The sequence below is a fragment of the Bidens hawaiensis genome, unplaced genomic scaffold (assembly GCF_021521415.1).
Source record: "Bidens hawaiensis isolate Kalapana, Puna unplaced genomic scaffold, B.hawaiensis_p1.1 tig00025770_1, whole genome shotgun sequence".
Lineage (NCBI taxonomy): Eukaryota > Viridiplantae > Streptophyta > Magnoliopsida > Asterales > Asteraceae > Bidens > Bidens hawaiensis.
The window spans coordinates 1-24,072 of NW_027494124.1; the positions used below are offsets into that span (position 1 = coordinate 1).

Genomic DNA, 24,072 nt, shown 5'->3' on the forward strand with positions numbered 1-24,072 from the left:
TTAATCGAGCTTATTAACTAAAATTGACTTTATGTTTTCCTATTCTATATAAACAAGGCATAATCTACTGCCAAACTCTTCTCTAAAACCCTAAAAGTTGTTTTTCCCAAACGTCACCCTCCTTTCACTATCAAGTTCTCCTCTGTTTTTACTATATTACTCAAAGATACAAGCCTTGGTGTTTGACTTTGGCCATTTTTCTATCTATTCATACACTTTTCGGGTAAGTTGTTTACTGTAAATGCTTTATTATTATTCATTAGTCAATAACCCTCAATCAATTTCTAAGATTGAGGGGTATTGACGGGTCAATTTGACTCAAACCCGTTTAAGGGTATATTGGTCGGGTCCTTAAAACTCTTCTCTATATTGAGGGGCTCGCCTAAACGTTAATTTTCTCATGACCAGAGTTCTAGACATCCGTTTTGGAACGATTCTGGCGACAATGTTTTCGGTTTTAACAGTAGTTATTTGTCTCAAAGTTTCAGGTTCGTTTGGTATATCTCAGACGACGCATTAGAGGACGACTCGCTTATATTTCTTAGCAATTAATATTATTTCTGTTCACTCGCCTAAACTTATCAAGGTGAGTTATATTCATTCACCCTTTTATTTTACTGATTTTTAATCACTTTTGGGGACATATGCGTACTAATACTTATTTTTATATTATATACATACCCAATCTAGCAAATGTAAATATTGTGTGTATATTCGATAAAATGCTATTTGTTACATGATTAAGTGTTTATTTTTATCTCATTCGGAGAGGTCCATTATAGTCACATTATAGTATGATCATACGACTGTCACAGTAGCTAACGCCCACCTCGCATGGCAATGGTCAACTGACACATTAATTGCTCACTCGGGTTTGATTGATTATTACCGCATTTATTTCGTTTTGTCCACAAGTGTCCCAACCGAAAACAGGATGTTCAAGGCGAAACAAAGTTAGCTAAAGCATCCGAGACAAGGGATCTTGCTCTGTTTATGATGAAGTGTGTTCAGGAAACAGTGCTCTTGAATGAAAAGAAGGTTATATACCCGGAAATTACGAGTCCAAGGATGGTGATGAATGGTGCCTAGACAACGACGCGAGTAACCATATGGCGGGCAACAAGTCCTTTCTTTTATGAACTTAACAATCGTGTCACGGGAAAGGTTAAGTTTGGGTGACAACTCCTATGTTGATCTAAGTAGTAAAAGGTCGATCTTATTTGAGGCTAAAATAGGGTGAACATCGTTTGCTTATGGATGCTTATTTTATATCGAGTCTTCAAAGCAATATTCTTAGTCTCGGTCAAGCCTCAGATCATAGGTGTGATATTCATATAAAAGATAACTACCTTACGATGCATGATGGGCAAGGTAGGTTATTGATGAAGGTGACTCGTTCCCCCTAATCGGCTATACAGGTTACAATTAAAGATTGGTAAACCGGTTAGTTTTACTTAGTTGAATTGAAAAAAAAAGTTGGTTGTGGTATGCTAGGCTTGGCAAACTTAAACTTTTGAATCTGTTTAAGCTTATGGCTATGAGGGAGATGATTGAAGCCTGAAGGGATGCATGGTGTTACCCCGCAAAAAACACGTTATGTGAATCTTGTTTGGTCAGGAAGAAAACGAGGCAATCCTTTCCTAATTCGACGACTTTTAGGGCAACTTGAGCTCTAGACACTTGTGCACGGTGTTTGTGTAGATCGATTATCCCTCCAACAATAGCGGGTAACAGGTACGTTTTTGTTTTAAATCTATGGTCACTCACAATTTGTTTGGACGTATTTGTTGAAGGCTATGATGAGGGCGTTTGAAGCTTTCAAGAAGTTTAAAGAAATGGTTGAAAGTGATGTCAGGAAAAAGATCAATATGTTTCATACCGACTGAGGTGGTGAGTTTACCTCACACACAAGTTCAACTAGTTTTTCTGACGTGGAGGGCATTCAAAGACATGTAACGTCACCATTCTACACCTCAACAAAACGGGGTGGTTGAAAGACGAAACCGGACCTTATTGGAGATGACGCTGAGTATGTTAAAAACAATGGGTGTTCCGAAATTACTTATGGGGTGAGGCAATCCGATATGCAACGTATATCGAGAATCGAATTCCTACTTGTGCCCTAAAGGAGAAAATACCATACGAGATGTTAAAAAGAAAAGAAGCCAGATATTTCTCATCTAAAAGTATTTGGTTGTGTGACATATGCATAGATAGTGGTAACTCACTTGAAAAAGCTCGATGACTTTTCGAGGTGTTTAGTGCATATCGGAATCGAGACCGGGTCCAAAGCATACCGGTTGTTCGTTCTGAAAACCCAGAAGGTTGTGATAGCTCATGATTTGGTATTTGTCGAGAAGAAGACGTGGGTTTGGTCTAATTCGAGGCAAAACAATGAAGAAACAAAGCTAGCACCGGGTTTGTTTTGGGTTGATTGGGATGGGGTTATTGATACCAGAGTTGGGTAAGTTGTAACCGAGCCTATGGGTAGCAATTACATTAGCGAAGAAAATTCAGCTTTGTCGCCAAACTCAGCAATAGAATCGGCAACAACTTCTTCAGCTTTTGTTGCTAATTCAAACAGCCCATCGGCACCTTTAGTGACAGATTCTAATACTCTGGTCGCTAATTCCAACAACTCAGCAACAAGTTTGGTGACACTAGTAGCAACTGATTTAGCGACAACAACACTTAATGAACCAGAAATTAACTTACGAAGATCTACATGTGTTCCGATCACACCGGTTAAGTTTAATGATTAAGTCCTAAGTCCAGATGGAGGATAACGAACTTCTTTTGCTAGAAAAAAGGTGAACCAAGGAATTTTGGTGAAGCAAAATCCAAACCGGAGTAGGTAAAGGCTATGCAAACGGAACTCGAATCCATTAAATGAAACAACACATGGAAGTTGACCGAGTTACTGAAAGGAGCTAAAGCTATCGGATTGAAATGGGTTTTTTCAAAGTGAAATAAATGCAGATGGTTCGATTTATAACTTTAAAGCAAGACTCATGGCAAAGGGTTATGTGCAACAACCCGAAGTTGATTTTGACGAGGTCTTTGCTCCGATGGCGAGACTTGAAACCGTGCGTATGCTCGTTGCCATTGCAGTTACTGAAGGATGGAAATTACATCATTTGGATGTAAAGTCGACATTTTTAGCGGTGGAGCATATTAGTGGCAAGGAACAGCGAGCTGACATTCTTACGAAAGCACTTGTGAGAATCAAGTTTGACGAGATGAGAGATTGCTCGGTGTTGAGGATCTTCTAGTTTCGAGTAAAAAATTAGGGGTGATTGTTGGTAATTTCCATCTTATTAGGCCCGTTACGTGTAGGTTACCGAGTTGGACTTATTGGGCTTATGGAATTCATTAATGTTATAATGGGCTTATGGGGTTGTAATTAGGCTTTATATTTGGTAATTACTTGTTGGCCAAGTTTGGGCCACCCTATAAATACATAGCCACGATTAGGGTTATTGCATTTGATGCACTTATTGTATTCAAGTTTTGAGCTAGTTTCTTGATTATAATAACATGAGAGGTTTACCCTAAATATCGTGCACTCGTTTGTGTTTCTATTATCAATTCGTTCTTGGCAAGTATGCACATTAATTTATAGTAATAAAGGACTAATGCAATTGTTTGAAATCTTAACTATTAAGAGCATTCTCAGCCCGTTCCCTAAAATATGTGAGGGAGATTTGTAAATTATATGGTATTTTTATGAGTGGTTGTGAGTAGAAGAGAGAGAAAACGCTATATGTGAAAGTTAAATTTCAGGTTTCACTGTTTATGTCGTAATTTTTTAATATTTTTTAAAAGAGGTTGTGAGAGTAGAGGAAAGAGAAAAGGTAATAATAAATGTATAAAAATATTATTTAATTAAACAGCAAGAAGAGAGAAAAAATAGTAATTTTTAGTATAATTGTATGATATATATGAATATATGGTAGGGTAACTATTTAATTAGTCTTACGGGTATGAATATACAAATACATTATGTGTTCCTAAGTCACACTTAATGAAAGAAAGGAAAAGAAAGGGATGGAAAGAAAGGCATGCATGTGTTCGTAAGTTTTATTTTGGAAAGAAAGGAAAGAAAAGATAAAAACCTTGTGTTCCCAAGTTTCATTTAATGGGAGAAAGGAAAGGAAATGAAGAAAAAATAAGATGTTTTAATGAATGGATGTTTTTTTTCCAATTTGGAAAGAATTGGATGGAAAGGAAAGGAAAAGAAATTTGATTAAATGAAAGGAATGGAAAGGAAAGGAAAGTTTCCATTCCTTTCCTTTCTCTTGTTAATGAGACTCGAGAACACAGCATAACTAAGATATGTTCGGTTTAATGTATTTTTTTAATTTAGTGTGAAGAAGTCATTCTTTTAATTTAATTTTATGATCTTAGTTGGCAATTTAATGTAAGAGTTACTATAAATTTTTAACAAATAATGCATTACTTTTTTTTTGAACACCTAACTTGTCTGTCAGGGGATTTGAACCATCGACCTCTAAAGAAAGCAAACGTCTATTGCATCATCAGATACCATTTGACAAAATGCTTTTTGGTAAAGTAAGAATTATTAAAGGTGAAATGGTAAATTTGTAATTAGAAATACAAATAATAGTTGTAAGATAAAGAATATATGAACTTTTAACCGAATGAGTGTACCGAAAAAATTATTTACCTAATGAGCATAGTTAAAAAATATTTATCAAGATGATTGTGGTTGAAAAACTAATTTGATAGTTTTCATCAAATTGGAGTGAATTCAACTCATGTTACAATATACTTTTTTCAAGCACCAGGCCCATTTGACTAAAAAAGTAAAAAGTAAAATCTTGTATTTTAAAATTACCATACATTTACTAAATACGTTTGTCAATCTCACCAAAACCTCAAGAATATTTTTACAAAAGGTTATGATATTTCAACAAAGTTGAAACCTTAATTGCTTTGGGGAATTCATTTTCCGATAACTTTGGCAGTTGGGAGGCTGAAAGTTCAAATTAATAGCATCTTATTATGTTTTCTTAAGCATCAATAAAGTTATTTTTATTATTTTAAATTGATTATGTGAATATACATAATACATTCTGTCATATCATATATCATTTGATATCGCTATATGATTTTAAGGGTAAAGTTAAAATACAAATGAAAACAAAAATGAAAATGGTGTGAAAGAATCTAATCTATTGATGTTAGATTTGAATGGTGAAGATTAATTTCAGAAAATAAATTGATAAGAATGACATAAAAGTAACAACCCACTTTTGTTGATTTTCTTATTCTACATGTAAGGCACATGTCGTTTCTTCCATCATTTTAAAACGTCAATAACTTTTTCATGAAAACATTATTATTTTTTTTTAAATTTCACCATAATAGCAAACGTTTTTTATTTTTAATATGAGTATCATATTGTTATATAAAAATAAAAAAAAATAATGGGTTTTCTATATTGTGTTATTGGTTGTTCATTATGATTTTTAATTGGGTTTTTCTATGCATTATGTTATAGATTTTGGTCATTGTGTTATCACTTGATACTCATATTAAAGATAACAATTAAAACAAAGATTACGTCATTGTGTCTTTTTGTTTGTCATTGTGTCTTTGTGCTCGTCATTTGTCTTTCTACTTATCATTGTGTTTTAATCATTGTGTATTACGTTCATGTCATTGTGTAATATGTAGTTTCCATTGTGTTTTTTCATTGTGGTTTTTCCATTGTGTTTTATGTTTCATGTCATTGTGTTATATGTATTCACTATTGTGTTTTACATTTCAGTCATTGTGTTATATGTATTCATCATTGTGTATTACATTTCATGTAATTGTGTAATATGTATTCATCATTGTGTTTTATGTATTATATAATTTGTTGTTGTTTTATCATTATATTTACGTATTATTATTACACCACCGTATTATTAATTAGCATTTAAAAAAACACAATGAAATTTGAAATACACAATGACGAAAAAAACACAATAACAAACAGAAAGACACAATGACGAAAAAATACAATGACAAACACGAAGATACAATAACGTAATTTTTTTTTAATTTTTATGCAACAAAGTTATGCTTATATTAAAGATAAAAAACGCTTGTTATTATGATGATTTTTGTTTTAAAAACTAATATCATATGAAAAAGTTATAAAGGTTTTAAAATGATGGAAGAATTGACATGTGACTTGCATGTAGAGAGAGAAAATATGTACAATTATTTTTGTACCCTTTTACCTTTGGTCCTCACTTGACACGTGTTAATCAATTATGGCTTCTCACACCTCTCATTTTTGTTGGTCTTTATAGAATAACTCAAACCATGATTCTAATAGCATCTAATTATGTTCAAATTAATAGCATTTTATTATGAAATAAGTTTAAATTTTAGATTACGTTTATTCTCAATATTTTGTCGTATCATTTTGTATCGATATATGATTTTCATGCTAATAAATGTTAAACATGAATGTTAAACATAACAAAAATGACCATTTAACCCTTTTAAATGAAAATTTTAATTTTAGAAACCTCAAGTTTCTACCATCAATAACCTTCTCCCGTCAAGATTCTTGAGTTGCACTCAAATCGACAAATGGGTAATAACATGTAAAACTCTTGTTTAAATTATATATATATATATAGGAAGGATAATGCGAGAAGTGATATTATAGTGAGAAATGAATCTGAACCATTGATTGTGTTTAATCAGTTGTCTATATTATAAATGGTAAATTCGTAATTAAAAACGCATATTTATGACATATAATTTAATAAAAATGTTAGATATGTCTTTTGTGATGCACGCCTCATTAAATTAGATTTTAATGATTTGAGTGGTTACTTTTTTGTGCCCATTAATGCTCATTAGAAGTTTCATACTATTTTATTTTATTTTATTAAAATTATGTTATTTTTTTATGGTTGTGTAATTTGTTTATTTGTTTTTAGAATTTGTTCATAAAACACATAAATTTTGCAACATTACATTGTATATTACGGATTTGCTTATATAGTACATACAATGTATTGAAGTAAGCCTATGTTTATTTGTTTTGCCAACACTTTATTATATAAACAAACTGATTCCTACACAGCATTAGTTTTGCCTACACTATATTAGATACCGTATTAGTTATAACTACACAACATTCAAAAGTGTCCATACACTATATTTTTTTTACCTACGCTACATTAGATATGTCTACGCTACACGAGTTATAGCTACAAAACCATTTGAAAATATACCTACACAACATTAGTTTTGTCTACACTAAATTAGATATGTTTACCTAACATTAGTTTTGCCTACACTATGTTAGTTTTACCTACACAAAATTAGTTGTTTTTACACTGCATTAGATATGCCTACATTACATTAATTATGACTACACAACATTAAAAGTGTGCCTACACTACATTAGATATGTCTACACCACACTAATTATAACTACACAACATTTTAAAAGTGTACTTACACCACATTACATAGCTACATCTACATTACATTAGAACAAATGATGATAATAATAATAACAACAACAACAACAATAATTGGCCATTTATAGAATAAAATAATTTTAGATCAAATAGATTCAAATTATTCAAATTTCATATGAAATAAAAAATCATAATAATAGTTTGTAACTTATCATTTGCTAGTAACTTATCATTAATTATTAAACCATTAATGAGCATGAGTTACAAAATAAAATACTTTATATTTCACTAATATACCATTGCATATAAATAATCATAAAATAAAAAAGAAATTATGTGATTGGTTAGAATCTCTTATCGCACTTCTCGCAATAAGAAACACTTCTGAAATGAACCATATATATGTGTGTGTGTGTGTGTGGAAAGGTTAAAATACAAAGAGAGACAAAAATAAGAAGTGTGAGAATGATTTGTGGCCTCACAAAAACTCCTTAAAAAAAGTTCCAAAAAATTAATAAAAAAAATCATAATTCAAAATATAAATAAAAAACAAAAAATAAAAAAAATGTTTCCCTCGTCATCCCCGTTCAAAAAAAAAGGCCGAAAAGACACAATGTATAGACAAAAAACACAATGACGAAAATGAACAGAATACACAATTGTAACTAAAAAAAGACACAATAGATCATAAAATGTAACACAATTTCGAATAAAATATAGCACAATGTTGAGTAATATAACACAATATCAAGAAAAAAAGACATAATGTCAAGAAAAAAAAAGACACAATCAATGACGAAAATAAACACAAAACACAATGATAAACAAAAAGACATAATGATATTTTTTCCTCAAAATCATGTTTTCTTTTTTCTTTTTTTTAACAACGAGGTAGAAGGTGGAAACATTTTTGTATTTTTACTTTTTTTATTAAATTTTGAGTTATGATTTTTTATTTAATTTTTTTTTAAATTTTTTTTGAGGGGTTTTTTGTATGGCTATAAATCCTTTTCATCCTTCTCATCTTTGTCTCACTTTGTAGAATAATTTGACCCTATATATATATATATTTATTTATTTATAAAAAAATAACTTAATGATGAAAAAAATGTTTAAAAAAAGTGGATGATGTGAAATTATGAACATGAAAATAAAAAAATAAAAGATATAAAACTAAGGGTATTCGGGGTGGTCACTGAAGGAAGCCGACGAGAATCCAACCGTCGGTGGACAACTCACGGCAAATCAAACGTACCCGTCTTCTTTATTCATTGGCGTAAATCAGGTTATCCGGAAAGGATTTTACAAGACTAAGAATGTGGAGCATAAAGGATCGGTATATTCTTATTCTCCTATTTACATTTCCTCTACCATTCTATTCTTAGGGTGCAAACAGTACTGCTCGTTTAAGGTTTTCTCAAACTATATAAAATAATTAAAATTGTATATAAATTAATTAATAAATACTAAATAAGCCGAGCACGAGCTTGACGGTTTTCACCCCTAACCACTGTATTCTTATTTGAATTCAGATCTTATAATTTGGAGTTATTGTAATATGACTGATCTTGTTATAGTATTAGGGGGCATCATATTGATTAATGGCAATGATTTAGGATTCATAAATCTTTTCATAACCTTAATCCGTAGGATTAAGGAAATTGTAGGATTAAATGGAATAATACAAGAATTACAAGTCGAAATGTAATTTCTTTTTCGGTTAACAGAGCCGAGATGTTAAAGATCATATTTTGAAAAAAAGCATTTAGAAAGCAAACATTCAGAAGCACACTCGTTTATCTACAATCTCATTGTTTCACAATGCAGGTGGATTTGGTAACAGAAACTGACAAAGCTTGTGAAGATCTCATATTCAATCATTTAAAGCAGCATTTCCCAAGCCATAAGGTTAAAGATCGCTCATTGTACTTACTAGTTTAATTAGGGTTAACTATGTTAAACTTGTTAACAACTGTTTTCTACTGCTTGTTCAACCTGTTATTAACCATAGTTTATCGGAGAAGAAACCACTGCTGCCAATGGTGTAAGTCAGCTGACAGATGAACCAACTTGGATTGTTGATCCACTTGATGGAACAACCAACTTTGTGCACGGGTACTTTATGAAATCTTTAGTTGTAACTTTTGGTTCTAATTTTAGTCACTAATTGGTTTCCAACTGATATGCCATTTGCAGGTTCCCCTTTGTGTGTGTTTCTATTGGTCTTACCATTAAAAAGGTGCCGGTGGTTGGAGTTGTTTACAATCCAATCATGAATGAGGTTAGAATTGCTATAATGCCACAATAATGTAAATAGACAACACATTTTGTTTAGATATCTAATTAGTTTATGATTTGAGTTGTAGCTTTTCACTGCTACTGATGGAAAAGGCGCTTTCCTTAACGGAAACACTGTCAAAGGTAAGTAGAACTTGTTAATCTTCATGCAATTTTTTTTAATAAACAGCGTGTTCATGCTCCAATGGTTGTTACCACATATTGCAGTATCTAGTCAATCTGAACTGGTGACATGTCTTCTTACCACTGAGGTAACTTTTACCTTGATTATATCTTCCAAGTGATTATATCTTTTGTACATCATTAGCAATACATGATCGATGTAATACCTGAATAGGTATGAAGATAAACTAACATTTTCAAACGTCAAAGTGCAGGTTGGAACCAAGCGTGATAAGGCCACTGTGGATGCCACCACAAATAGAATCAATAGTCTACTTTACAAGGTTAAACCAACACATTTGTCTTTGTTAGAGTTTTTCAATGGCTGCAATTATCATATCACGTGTCTTATTTAATCAGGTAAGATCAATCAGGATGGAGGGCTCTTGTGCGTTGGGTCTCTGTGGGGTTGCATGTGGACGGATTGATCTGTTTTATGAGCTGGGATTTGGTGGTCCTTGGTATGAAAATACCTTGTTTAGCTTCTGTTAATTAGTTATGTTTTGTCTCTTAATGGTTAAATGCTAAAAAAAAAAGAACAAAATCTGTTCAAAATGAAGTTGGCCAAATGGCTCAAAGTTGCCAAAATCTTTATTGATATAATATGGATTTTGGGAAACTATTTATAAGTTTTTTTTTATTTTTAGAAGGTGTGTCGCCGACCCGACCCACAAAAATCACGCGTTACCTAACTCACCCATTTTGCAACATCTATCTTTTATTCTGGTATAACTTGAGGTTATGATTTTGGCTCTCTCTAGGGATGTTGCCGCAGGAGTTGTGATTGTTAAAGAAGCTGGTGGAGTCATCTTTGACCCGTAAGAACATAATAACTATGATGTAAATCCTCTTTTCTTGCTCTATTAATGCTGACTGTTATGTTATCACAGATCGGGCAATGAATTTGATATCACCGCTCAACGGATAGCAGTTTCAAACCCGCTAGTCAAAGTGGCATTTATTGAGGCACTACGACAGTCAGCATAGGCAACCGCCCTGAAAGCTTGACTCTAGCAGTTAAGTTCTCTTGATATTTCATGGACCATAAAGTGCAACATTGCATGGACATATTCTATGAACTCATAATGCATTCTTTTCATGCAAATAAGTAGTTTTCATAAATTCGCCTTCTTGATTTTCTAATGAATTAATCTGTGATATTTTATTAGTCTGTTTGTTTTTAGGTATGAAATATATGCTAAAGAAATGATTGCTTAATATATGAAGAGCAAAATGAAAATAAATACAACACTAATCTCCTCATGATCAATGAGGAGATAGGTCTAACAGCATACCATTTACCTTGATTATAATTCAGACTCTAAAAGGCAAAATAAACAAACATTGAAACAAAATATGATACATAGAAAAATCATTAGTAAATACGACTTTTACTTAAACCCTCCCATGAGTCATTCCACTATAAGGATAATGCGCATTATTCCCATATCCATTGCCATTTGCCATCTTCTCAGCATTTGCAGCCTTCTTCCTCTTTAAAACTACAAACCATGTGTAGGCTTCTAGAATGGCTGCAACAATAGCTAGAACAACAATTATTCCAGTATAAGCTCTTTCCCATTTCTTCTCAGGGTTTAAGATATCAAAGCCCTTAAATATGTTAATTATGCCTAGAATGATGATCGTGTAACCGAGTGAGTGGTGGTAGATGTTCCAGAATATCCTGTGTTTGTGTTCCTTCTTCGGTCTTACGAGCAATGCAATTACCTATAATGTACAGGCTACAGACAGTCAGACACGTGCTTTATGGATTACATGTATAGAGCAGTTATTCTGTTTATATTAGGTAAAATGTACCTGGAGGGTGGCTACACAGAATAGGATGATGCCAATGACTCTGTGAGATGTGAACTGGATGCCTGGAGACTGGCTACCTAGCCGGATTCCGGTGGACCATCCGGCAACACCGATGATGTAAGCAGAGGTTTGACAGGTAACATGAAGGTAAAACCAAGCTGGGTCAGCTGACTGGAACACTCTTAAATATCTTGCAATTATAGCTCCAATTGGCATCATGATACCCCAACTAATTGCATTTAGTACACCATGAATCTATAAAAGCCCCATATTTAGTTATTGGAAAATTTCAACACCTTAGATTTTAAACTAGAGGTGTAAACGAGTCTAGCCAAGCTTGAGCTTGTCTAAGCTCGAGCTCGGCTCATTTAACTTATGAGAGTTTGAGCTCGGCTCGCTTTGAGTTTTAGTTCTAATGCTCGAGCTCGACTGGTGAGTAATTTTTCACTTGAGCTTGGCTCGTTTATTTATTCATTTAATTATATATTTATAACTATTTTTATATCGATTTAGAACTTTGATTTTAATTATATCATAATAAAAGTTATTTAGTTTATCATAATTTTATAAATAATTATTTTTTTAATATATTAAACAAAATTATATAGTATAAAGGCTTGTAAGTCTACACGGGCAACATAAGTAAAGCTCGGGCTCGCTTATTAATGAGCTTTTTTTTGGCTTGAGCCCGTTTATTAATGTGCTTATTTTTAAGCTCGAGCTCGTTTAATCGTGAGTAGCTCATGGCTTTGCTCATTTGCACCCCCCCCTCCTATTTTAAACACGATAACTTACATTTCGTTTCTTGGTTTTAGAACTGGTTCCTGATGCCCCGCCTGCAGTCCCTGATTGTCCTGAAAGGACATTTAAAGTCGCCATAGACATGATATTATCACCTGATGTAGCATGCGGCATAGGCGCATTCCCAGATAGTTGACCTTCTTGCCAGACTTGGTTCATGTTAGCACTCGTCGCGTTTTGTAAACCCAACGTTGCAAAAATAATAATCTCATTATTTGAATAAGTTGCTGACAAGTCAGAAACCGGGAAAGTAAGATCCCCTGCTGCCAACTGTGTGTTGTAACCAGTGACGGGTGACGTGTACACCCGCATACTTCCATCAGACTGTTGGAAAGCAACAAGTGCTTGTGATCCAGCCATCCCTTGAGAAGTTGGGTTAATCCCCCATGCAACCCACTTGGAAGCATCAAAGTTTGTGTGACGGTATGCGATTGAGAGCGTTTGTGAAGATGGGTCGTATGTGTAGTGTAGAAACGAGTTTAGAACCGGGAGATCATTGCAAGCACTAAACAACGCGTTGCTTGCAAACGCGTAATTAGAACATGTTTGAGCATAGGTTGATAGAAACTTGGTGGCTAGCACCATGATACAACACAAAGGCACCATTCTTAAGTCTAGTCCCATTTAAAATAAAGGTTTAATGAAACTGTTGTTAAGGGTATGAACTGTTGGGAAGAAGAGAGGGTAGTTTGCTTGCTTATAAAGGATGAAATGTATGGGGGTGTGGTTGGGGGTAGTGTTTTAGGTTAGTTTGGTAAAAGAAGCTGATTTGGTATAGTTGGACTTAGGTTTCAACAATAACACATGCATCTATCTAACTCCAACTGCCCGTTGTGCAAATATATTATATGTGAAGGCTATACAACTCATGGATATTTCATTTTCATCCTTCTAACCTTGTGCAAAATGTATAATAAAGTTACAGATCTCTATAAAACTGTTACGTTTATACCGCATACCCTAACACCCAACTGACTTAAGTTATGATAAACGTACATTATAACAAAACGGTATAAAAATAAATAGCCCAAACTGACCCACTTAGCTAAATTTCTTCACTGGCTTGATCTGGAACTGATATGTACATGTATGTATGTATGTAACCATGCCTTGTTTTGTTAATTGGATATTTTATTAAAAAAAATGGAAAATGGTTTAGCAAGTGAAACCTATACCTACAAAAAGCCTAGTTTTTTAGACTTAAAAACCAAAGTCAAACCAACTTCAACGCTGACTTGAAAGACCTTAAGTAATGCAAATAGAGTTGTATTTGTGTTGGATTGGTTTAAGTATCGTGGTTGGTTGTACCTCTCCCATCAGTAGTTGTTCACCATCTAAGGGGAGTTGGTGTCCTCCTTGATTCTCTTTTTTGCGTGCTTTTAGCGAGGTGGGAGTACAACTCAGAATTAACAAATGACCCGAATCTCTCAACTGTTCACGTGAAGATAACTCAAAACTACTAAAAGCTACCTAAATGAACCCAAATTGGTGGGGGTGGTGCTCTATCTATACCCAAATCTTCTAACCAATCACATAGTGTTCCATCACACACAATCATTTTTCACTTTCAGGTTGTATAACTCGTTGCAATTACCCATAAAAGGAAAGGAGGGTTGGCGATGGTGTACCCGCGTAACCGGAACTACCCTATGCCTTGTACCGGATCTGCCCCCACCTCCCTTGTACCTTTGTCTATTTTTTTGAGACATTTTGAATTTTTATTTTCTCAAAATTATTTTAACTTTTTTTAATGGACTTTAAATTGTACGTTATTGAGGAGTTCACCGAATAAAGCATATTGCATGTATGCCAAAATGTCCATGTTCTATAACATAATATATTATGTAAAATGCTTGGCTAAGTTGTGCTAGCTAGACTTAACACTATTTATTCGCTAAGCATCTTCTCTTTTACTATCGTCTCTGTTTTATTGAATACAAGTGGCAATGCATTTTATTACGAACACACACGATTATTATATGTAATGACACATCTAAATTTCTTTTTACCTATGGGGTCGGGTTAGAGAACATAACAAAATATGATATCATTAAAACACACAATAAATTACGATTTCATTAAAAAAAAAAAACCAATATATAGAGAGAGAGAGACCAATACAAAATCACGACTAAGTAGGTGTTTGTATGCAAGAAAGCTGGCCGTTTTAAGAAAAGAAAACGGACATTGCTGTGAACTTGTGAGTTGTGATATTCAATAGTCTTACTCTAAGCAGAAACTAATTGGGCTAAAGTTCTATTAATATCTAGAAGAAGCCCATGAATGAACCACCAACTTGTGCATTAAGAAAAGAAAAAACATATATGCGAATGATTTTCTAATTGCTAAATTACATGTAAATACAAATAAACATGCGCAGTGTGCGAATCAAAGGGAAACAAAGAAACGAGATGTGACAAACTTGTAAATAAGAGAGTGTGCTAAAATGAACTAAACAATTACTATTAAACAAAATAATTACTCTAGTTATATCTAGTTACATAATCACTTTAGTTATACAAACAATTACTCTAGTTATGATTAGTTAGTTACTTTAGTTATGCAAATAATTATGCTAGTTATGCAATACATACTCAAAGTCAACTTCATCATACTCAAAATAGGTTATCTTATAATTACTCTAGTTATAGTAGCATATTTGATACATTCAGATTGTTGTTACTGTGTTCTTTTTTTTTTTTCCTTTTCACTTCGTATACTTCGCAAGTAGTGGCGAAGCTTGGGACGAAAACACAGAGGAGGAGCTCAAAATTACACTGTGTACAAAACAAAAACATAGGAATAAACTATTTTGACGTGTTTTTATGTACACAATCTACACATGTATGGGTAAAAATCCCGTAATTTTAAAAACCTGAACCTTTGATGATAAAGTTATATGATTCATGTTGTTATTTTTGGTTTGCAATAATAAAAATCGTCTTCTATAACGATTCTTACCGTGCTTGTAATGATGCATTAAAACTATTAAACCAATACATCCAACTCTACTAGTTTGATGCACATATTTAAATCCTATTATCAACCCTTACAATTTTTTTAGCTTTAGCACTTGAAAAAATAACATGAAGGATGCCTACATAGTAGAAATCGTAGAAACATATATGATTGATATCACAATTGTCGAAAAAACGTGCGTGATTGATATAACAACGTACTGTTTCTTTTCTCATATACAAAACCACGAATAACTTATGTAAAAGATAAATTGTATAATACTTTATGATACTTTCAAACTACGATGGTATAGAAACACTCATAAAAAACTAATAACAATACGTAAATAAAGGGAGAAAGGATGCAACTGTACAACATTCGCCATCAAATGGCCCGGGATGCAACTTTCCTCGAAACTTTAGAAAATCGTAGTGAGATATTGTCAATAATAGATGAAGACAACCACCAGAGAGGAAACCTTGATTCATAGTGACAAGTAGATACAGGGAATTATCCGGGACGATTTAAAGGACGCTGTTACTCGAAGCTCGGAAGTTAAGGCTCGAAAGGTATACACACAAGCGCGCGCACACACATAGATTATATACCTACACGTATGTAGGTCATGTGTTTGAAAACGATACAAATGGAAAAAGAAGAAAAGAAAGAAAAGGAAAACATATGAATGAATAGTTTGGCACGTTTTTATGTAAATAATCTGTAGATGTATGTGTAATAATTCCGCAATTTTAAAAATTTGAACCATTAATAAAAAGGTTATATAATCTGATTTGTTATTTTTGTTTCGCAATAATTTAGTCGTCTATAAAGATATGCATCAAAAATATTACAGCAATATGCTCTACTTTATAAGTTTGATGCACACATTCAAATCCTATTATCAACACTTACATTTTTTTTACCTTTATCACTTGAAAATAAAAAAAAGAAAGAAAAGAGAAGAGAACAACATGTCAGAACTCTACATAGTACAAGTGAAAAACATACATGATATTTTAAATCTATGATTGTATAGAAAAGTTTATAAAACCAATAACAGTCCGTATATATAGATAGATAGGATACGAGTGTTCAACATTCACCATCATAGGGTTGGTATAAGACTTTCCTCCCAGGCTTTTAAGAATTGCTAGTGAGAATTTGTCTATAGCAGATGAAGATTGAAGAGGAAACCTTGATTTAGAGCAACACGCATATAGAAGTATTTGTCGGTAAGGACTAAAGGACAAAACGCATTTACTCAAGCTCGAAAGTAATGGCTTAAATGCCGTGTGGACAAATAGGTGGGGACATGAAAAAACAAAATAAGTTATTATATTGATGAATCAAAAAGAAAATGTTTGTTTTTAGGTGAAAGAAAATATTTGTGTACCAATTTTTCTCAATGAGGATAAAAGTTACACGAGTACGTGTTAGCTTATAAGTCCATTCCTACACTTATTTAAAAAATTGTGATTATTTGAAAAATGTATGTTTAATATTTCCTAGGCCCCAAAATTTGATGACTTGGGACCATTTAATAATGCAAAAAAACCTCAAGGTGACTTTTCAAAGAGCATGGGTGAACATATGTGTTGTCTTCCACAAGACACCAAACCAAATGAAACGGGCCTACTCATATCAAACACCATTATTGCCATTGGCCTCATAAGTCATTTTCTTAAATCTTTGTAACTTCACATGACTGTTGAGCCCAAAATAAATACAATTTACTGTGTGGGTTACGTGTGCAGACAGTGTGTTCTAATATTTCAAATCTGAAAGATACAATAATACAAGAAAATGAACAAAAATACAACAAAATGGATTTTAGTAATGAAAGCTATAATTATTGGTAGATGATAATCCATTTCGATTAATATGAGTAATCACAATCATAACTTATACTTTTGTTTTTAAAGGCAGTCTACGTCTACCGGAGAACTAACTTTATCTAGCTCAATGAGCAAGTGACTTTGTGAAACATTGTAAATGGAAGTTAAAGCCATACAAAGTTATTCTTTTTCATTCAAGTGACTTTGTTTTTGGCAACCAAAAAAAAAGTTAGAAATCAAAAGTTAGAATTGACGTTAAATAAATCTACTTGTATATGTATTTTTATGGGCTAATAAGTTATAGTTTATTATCAAAATTTAATTTAATAAAGTTTAAGCATTGATTACCTATCTATTATTTAATTTGTCGCAAACTTTATATTATTTATAATATTTCTTAAGATTTAATAGGTTGACCAAATTTATGGACAAAACAAATGTATATTTAATAAAAAATGGTTCGAAATTGATGGGTTGCGTAATTGTGTCGAGGATGCATCTCCAATTCCACATATCGTCGTTCAAAGTTGCATCCCCAAAATCATCAACGTCGAATTCTAGAGTTCATAGAATTATATAGGGGAAAGCGGAAGAAAAAAAAGAAGCAAATCATAAGAAGTTGTGAGAGCATGTGAGAGAAAGACGCGTGGAATCGTGAGTCATCTTGTATGGTCTATTAAGAGATGCACATAATTCAAAACTCCGTTTATTAGATAGCATAATTAAATTTTACTACTAATTTATCGGATCAGGTTATTTTGTAAAAGGGGACAAAAATGAGAATGATAGGAAGAACTTTTAGCCAAAAACAAAAAAACAAAAAAAAAACCTGGAAAAAATAACATTAATAAAAAATCACAACTCAAATTTTAATAAAAAGGTAAAAAAAAAAGCAAGCACACAAAAATGTTTCCACCGTCTTCCTCGTTCTAAAAAAAACAATGTTGAGAGAAAAAGATAATTATGTCTTTTTGTTTATCATTGTGTTTTGTGTTTATTTCCATCATTGATTGTGTCTTTTTTTCCTTGATATTGTGTTATGTTACTCAACATTATGTTATATTTTGTTCGGTATTGTGTTATATTTTGCGATCCGTTATGCCTTTTTTAGTTATAATTGTGTCATTCGTTCATTTTCGTTATTGTGTCTTTTTTTTCGGCATTATGTCATTTTTTTAACGGGAATGACGGGAGGAAACATTTTAGTTTTCAAAATTTTTTTGGTTTATATTTATATTTCAAGTTATGATTTTATTATTATTATTTTTTGAATTTTTTTAAGAATTTTTTATGTGGTCACAAATCATTTTTACACTTCTCATTTTTATTTATTTATTTTTATTTTAACTTTTCCCTTTATTTAACATAGTATAATTGTCTTGAAATATTTGTAAGATTCAAAAGTTAAAAACTTTAAACAGGTGTAATTATGGTAAATTAGAAAATTTAATAAACTATAATGGATAATTATTATTTTCAATAAAAAGAGAGGTATGAAGTCGACGGCAGGTCAAAGTCTTCTTGTTGGGTTAGCTGCTTCCTAAACCTACTAACATTTAATACTAATCACACTATTTAAATATTTAAATGTGTTTTCTCTTAAAATATTAAAAGGTAAAAGGATATTGTTACAATTTCTTTTTATTATTTCTAGTCAGCTTATTTTGACTCCGACTTTGAGTCGTTGACTTTGTTACTTATCTTTCATTGTCGGTTCATTTAGTTCTGTACCTTTTGGCATAGTTTCCAAAAAAAATATTTTTTAAATGGATTCTATTGAATTTTGATATAAATTTTGCTTGAATATATAAAAGCATTCACATTGGTTACCTTTTGGCAAAAGTACTTACCAAAAAAAATTAGGAAAAATTCTCAAAACAAACATTTATGAAAACAAATTTCTAGTTTTATGTATAACTTACAAAAAATTTCAGAAATAGGTATTATAAATTAGCTGTGACAAGTAATTTGTAAAACCAATTAAAACTTGCCACGTGTCCTTAAATTAACCGTAACGAGCACGTTCGCTAATCATTTACTCGTCACGACTAAATAAGTTTCATGCATCGTAATAACACGAGTAATTCATAAGTCCTTTAGTCGCGGCGACTAGTTTACCTGGTTTACATTCCATACACGAGTAGTTTATTAGTAGTTAATTCGTCACGCCTGGTTTAACCTTATAATCTACTCGTCGCGACTAAATGACTTATGAATTACTCGTGAGCTTTGATTACGGGGCATGAAACTTATTTAGTTGTGACGAGTAGATGATTAGTGAACGTGTTTGTTACGGTTAGTTTAAAGACACGTGGCAAGTTCTAATTGGTTTCCTCAAACTACTCGTCACGACTAGTTTATATTACTTGTTTCTGGAATTATTTACAAATGATACCTAAAACTAGAAATTTGTTTCCATAAATGCTTATTTTGGGAATTTTCCGAAAAAATTAATTTCTTATATTGGTTTAATTGAATTTTTGTATAATTTAATTAAAAATATATATTTTTATTATATTTATTTATTTTTTTAAAATCACTCATATCAAACTCTTTATCTCTATCATATTTACAAATAATTATTTTATTATTTTTACTCTTTTCTAAACACTCGTAACAAAATATTAAAGGTCGAACATCAAATGGAGATAAAGAACGGACTAGGAATGCCCTTATAATCTAACTAAAAATCAAACTTTTCAAAATTTATCTCTCATTAAAAAAACCTTCCACATCTTATCCACTTTATCTTAACCACAAACACTTACTATATTATATTTCAAATTTTTATACACTCACAATAATTTAATAGAGGATGAATAATAGCTTTTCATACCGTAGCAATTTTTCAAATTGTAGGGATGGATAGAAATTTGGTAGATGAGTGTACCATCCAACTTTTTATTAATAAGAAATAAAGGAATTTACTAAAAGTGTGTGATATAATTTAATTGTTTTAAATAATAAATAATAAGCGAGTTAGGTGTAGTCTTGGAAATGAAACATGGATTAGGGAATGATTATGAGCCTTAGGTCCATGGACTCAGACTGTATACACCCCTTAGAGCATTGTCAGCATATTCTTTATATTTTTGTGAGAGAGTTTTGTAAATTATATAGTATGGTTATGAGTGTTGTGAGTAGAGGAGAGAGAAAATATTATATGAGAAAGTTAAATTCAGGGTTTCACTACTCACATCGTATAATTTTTTAATATTTTCTGAAAGTGGTTGTGGGTGAATGAGAGAGAAACGATAATAATAAAGGTATAAAAAGTATTATTTAATTAAACAGGAGAGAGAAAATGCAATGATTTTTAGTATAATTATATGATATATTTTGATATATGGTAGGGAATAGGCCGGGAATGCTCTTAAACCCTCCATAAACCCCATATCTCATTTCCATCCCTTTTGCCTACACACACTCAAAACCCACACACTCCATCCTTCATAAAAAAACCTTTTAGATCTAAACTTAAAAGGAAGATTTGCGCTCCTTGCTAGCAAGCTAGCAAGAAACGAACAAGTTTTTCGGATCAAACCATGAACCGAACTCGAACCAAGTCCAAAAGAAGATATGCTTTGATTGGAAGGTTAGATAATTGATGTCGGTTTGCCATAAGATTTGATGGGATGGTAAATCGTGCTATAAAAAGTAGGAAAAATACAAACTTTGTATAAACGAGTTAATGGGTGTAAATCGGGTTAACAGGTAAGGTTCCGACCACTAGAAGGATGGGTAGATGAAGTAGGTATGTCACGAAACTCGTTATGAAAGTGAATTGGGTTATAAGGAATCGAAAAATAACGAAAATGGTTGAAGGAAACAACTTGAACAGAGAAATGAGTCCAGTTCCAATCGCAATGACTTGAATGCGATTTCCATTCAGCTTGAATGCGATTGCAATTTCGCTGAGTTGCAATTTCAATTTGCTTAGTTAACTCCAATAACAAAGTTGATTGGATTCACTAACTCAGGTAGTGAGGATTGGTTAGAAAAGTAGTTAATTTACACCTATACTTCTTAAACAGTTAGTCGTGCCCAATTGAAGAAGGGAGCTACCATTAGCTCTGAAATTAACAGGATCCAGATGAGTTTCTAGTCTCCTTTCCTTTTAAACGCTTTGGGGCTACGCGCATACTTGTAAGTGGTTGGTTAATACACTTGCTTTAATAGTAAAGTGTATGATATGCGAATGTTATATATGACGACTAATATACTTGCTTAATTAGTAAGGTGTATGATAAGTATGATATGAGACTGTTATAAGCATATGATTAGGTACAAAAATGCACATATGGTTAAGAGGGTAGCAGACCCTTCTAATTTCTGAGAAGGTTATAGGGTGAAAGGCCTTTAAATAAGTATGAATGTATGTATATATGTATGAAAGAAAGATTAACAGGTTAAGTATGTAATGTGTATCTCTGGATACGTACGTGTAAGTATGTGAATATATGATGTGTTGCCTATAAACTAGAACTCATTCAGCGTAGCTGACTTTTAGTATGCGCACAGGCAAATAGGATGAAGCAGTTGGCTTGAGGGAGACACATGGCATGGGTTAAGGAGGCTAGCATTTAAGGAAGGAAAAGTCATGATGTTTCGCATTATGTTTTAATCGTTAAAGATGAGTTTGAATGTTGGTTAAAGACAAGATTTAAGTATTTATGTAATATATGGTTGAAGTTTCATTATTCCATGCAAGATATTAATTAACTCTAATATTACAACTGTGTTTATAAGTAAATTCAATGCCAATGTAAGGCTGCTGACTTTGGGGCCTTACAATGAGATGTAGTGTGTTTTTAGTATATTTCTTTAAATTTTAAAGATAAGGAATGGGTTGATGGATGAGATGTGAAAGCATTCACAATAGCTTACCCATAATCATCCCCGTCTTTATATTTTAAAAAAAAAATATGAAAAAAAATGTATTATTTGACTTCTACAGTTGATCCCCATACTTATCTCAATCCTCAAACTTTTAGGGGAAAGCACAATACTCCCCCATATTTGAGGGTCACTTCCATCCATAATATCTATTTTTTTTATTTTTTTATTTTTTTATTTTTTTGTAAGTGTTTGAGTAGAAGAAAAAAAAAAGAATAATAATAAAAATGAATAAAATTATTTAATTGAAATATGAGTAAATTGAGGAATGAGATGTGGGAAGGTTTTTGAAAATGATGGATAAATTAATTTAGGAAATGATGATTTTTAGTTAAATTGAGGATAAGTAACCTATTGTGAATGCTCCAAATATAGAGATGTATTTTAGTTTTCTATAAACTTTTCTCTGTTATAGAGATTCTAATGTATTTTAGTTAGGGGTGTTTACGGTCCGGTTTTCATGGTTTTTGGATCAAACCGTGAACCAAACCATTATTAACGGTTTTTGATTCTTGTAAACCAAAACCAAACCATAGAACTCTCAAACCGAACCGAACCAAACCAAACCGTTAGTTATGGTTTGGTTCCGGTTTGGTTTCACGGTTTGAACACGTTGGGTTTTTATACAAAATGTTCAAAATAAGATATGATAAATTATAGCGAAGCTTGAATAATTTGCAAAAGTTAACATATTTAGATACAATTCGTTCAGTTGACAATCACGTTTAGTAATTTAATAGGATGAAGGCCAATTAATATTTTGTTAAAATAATGTAATATTCTTATTATATATACACTAAACTAACAGTTTATATTTAAAACAAATATTGATACATATATATCAAATGAACTATTTAAAAAAATAAATATAATTAAATTATACGGTCGGTTTAAACGGTTGGTTTTTGGTACAAACCGTAAACCAAACCGTTCGCTACGGTTTGAAAATTTTGAAACGGACCAACTGAAACTTGAAAAAATAAACCAACCGTGAAACCGAACCGATGACCGGTTTGGACGGTTTCACGGTTTCAAACCGAACCGTGAACACCCCTAATTTTAGTTGTTTTCTTTATCTATATTATATATTCTATAGAAATTATAGATATAGAGCTTTGATGTAGCACAAAGTGTACATCTTTTAGCATCGAATTATCCTCGTATTTACTTAAAACTCCATGAAAATTCATTGTATTTGGTACTTATTTGAGTTATTTGTGAATTTTCAGGTCCGGGCGCCTGCCCGTCGAAAAAATGACGAAACTATGGCGTTTTCAGGACAAAAATCAAGAAACTTCCAGATGTTTGCCACCATGCCAAAAGAACCATGCACTGGTAGTGCTGAGTCATGATGACCAGGCACGACCGTGTACTATTCCGGGCACAACCGTGCACTTCCGAAAAGATGAACCACCGTAGGCCGGTGCACTGACCGGTGCTGAGATTTGACCGTGCAAGACCGTGCACTCTGCCAGGCACGGCCGTGCACTCCTGAGAACAAGAAGATTAAGAATGATAGTGCAGCCGATAGTGCAAGCCTTGCACGACTATGCACTTTATGTGTATGGTCGCCAATTCAGAGAGACTGCAAATCTGGTCGGCATAAAGTGAAATATTGACCTACAAAATCGGTGCACGACCGTGGACTTTATGTGCACGACCGTGCACCTTGTCTAGACATCTTATAAACATTCATCTCTCTTCATTTGTGTGGGGTGGAGCCTTGGTTATTCTCTCTCAATTTTTGCAGAATTTTTAGTGTTTTCAAGAGAGTTTATAGTCTTCCACCATCTTTAAGATCCATCATTCCAATCTCCAGTCTTTGTTTGATCTTATGTTGTAAAAGC

At 32.5% G+C, this 24,072-nt stretch overlaps 2 protein-coding genes across 2 annotated transcripts; one reads left to right on the plus strand and one right to left on the minus strand.

Moving 5' to 3' along the window:
* The first annotated feature begins 3,011 nt into the window (after positions 1–3,011).
* Positions 3,012–11,085, plus strand: LOC143572209 (inositol-phosphate phosphatase-like). Its single transcript, XM_077057430.1, has 11 exons — positions 3,012–3,218; positions 8,659–8,793; positions 9,285–9,365; positions 9,469–9,572; positions 9,654–9,738; positions 9,824–9,878; positions 9,963–10,006; positions 10,133–10,201; positions 10,278–10,378; positions 10,679–10,735; positions 10,808–11,085. Exons 1-11 carry the CDS (start codon positions 3,012–3,014, stop codon positions 10,902–10,904), a joined length of 1,035 nt encoding a protein of 344 aa, XP_076913545.1. The 3' UTR covers positions 10,905–11,085.
* A 167-nt stretch (positions 11,086–11,252) lies between these two features.
* LOC143572206 (cytochrome b561 and DOMON domain-containing protein At5g47530-like) lies at positions 11,253–13,240 on the minus strand. Its single transcript, XM_077057427.1, has 3 exons — positions 12,531–13,240; positions 11,736–11,990; positions 11,253–11,645 (listed from the first exon to the last, which is right to left on the minus strand). Exons 1-3 carry the CDS (start codon positions 13,158–13,160, stop codon positions 11,313–11,315), a joined length of 1,218 nt encoding a protein of 405 aa, XP_076913542.1. The 5' UTR covers positions 13,161–13,240; the 3' UTR covers positions 11,253–11,312.
* Between the last annotated feature and the right edge of the window lie 10,832 nt (positions 13,241–24,072).

What these genes read in the sequence shown, in the direction of transcription:
- LOC143572209 (XM_077057430.1), top strand. Translation starts at nt 3,012, where the DNA reads ATGGCAAAGGGTTATGTGCAACAACCCGAAGTTGATTTTGACGAGGTC. An exon ending in ACATTCTTACGAAAGCACTT is followed by an intron (nt 3,219 to 8,658) that starts GTGAGAATCAAG and finishes TGGTCACTGAAG; the next exon opens with GAAGCCGACGAGAATCCAAC. An exon ending in ACAATCCAATCATGAATGAG is followed by an intron (nt 9,739 to 9,823) that starts GTTAGAATTGCT and finishes TTTGAGTTGTAG; the next exon opens with CTTTTCACTGCTACTGATGG.
- LOC143572206 (XM_077057427.1), bottom strand. Translation starts at nt 13,160, where the DNA reads ATGGGACTAGACTTAAGAATGGTGCCTTTGTGTTGTATCATGGTGCTA. An exon ending in CTAAAACCAAGAAACGAAAT is followed by an intron (nt 11,991 to 12,530) that starts GTAAGTTATCGT and finishes GGGCTTTTATAG; the next exon opens with ATTCATGGTGTACTAAATGC. An exon ending in TCTGTGTAGCCACCCTCCAG is followed by an intron (nt 11,646 to 11,735) that starts GTACATTTTACC and finishes TGTACATTATAG; the next exon opens with GTAATTGCATTGCTCGTAAG.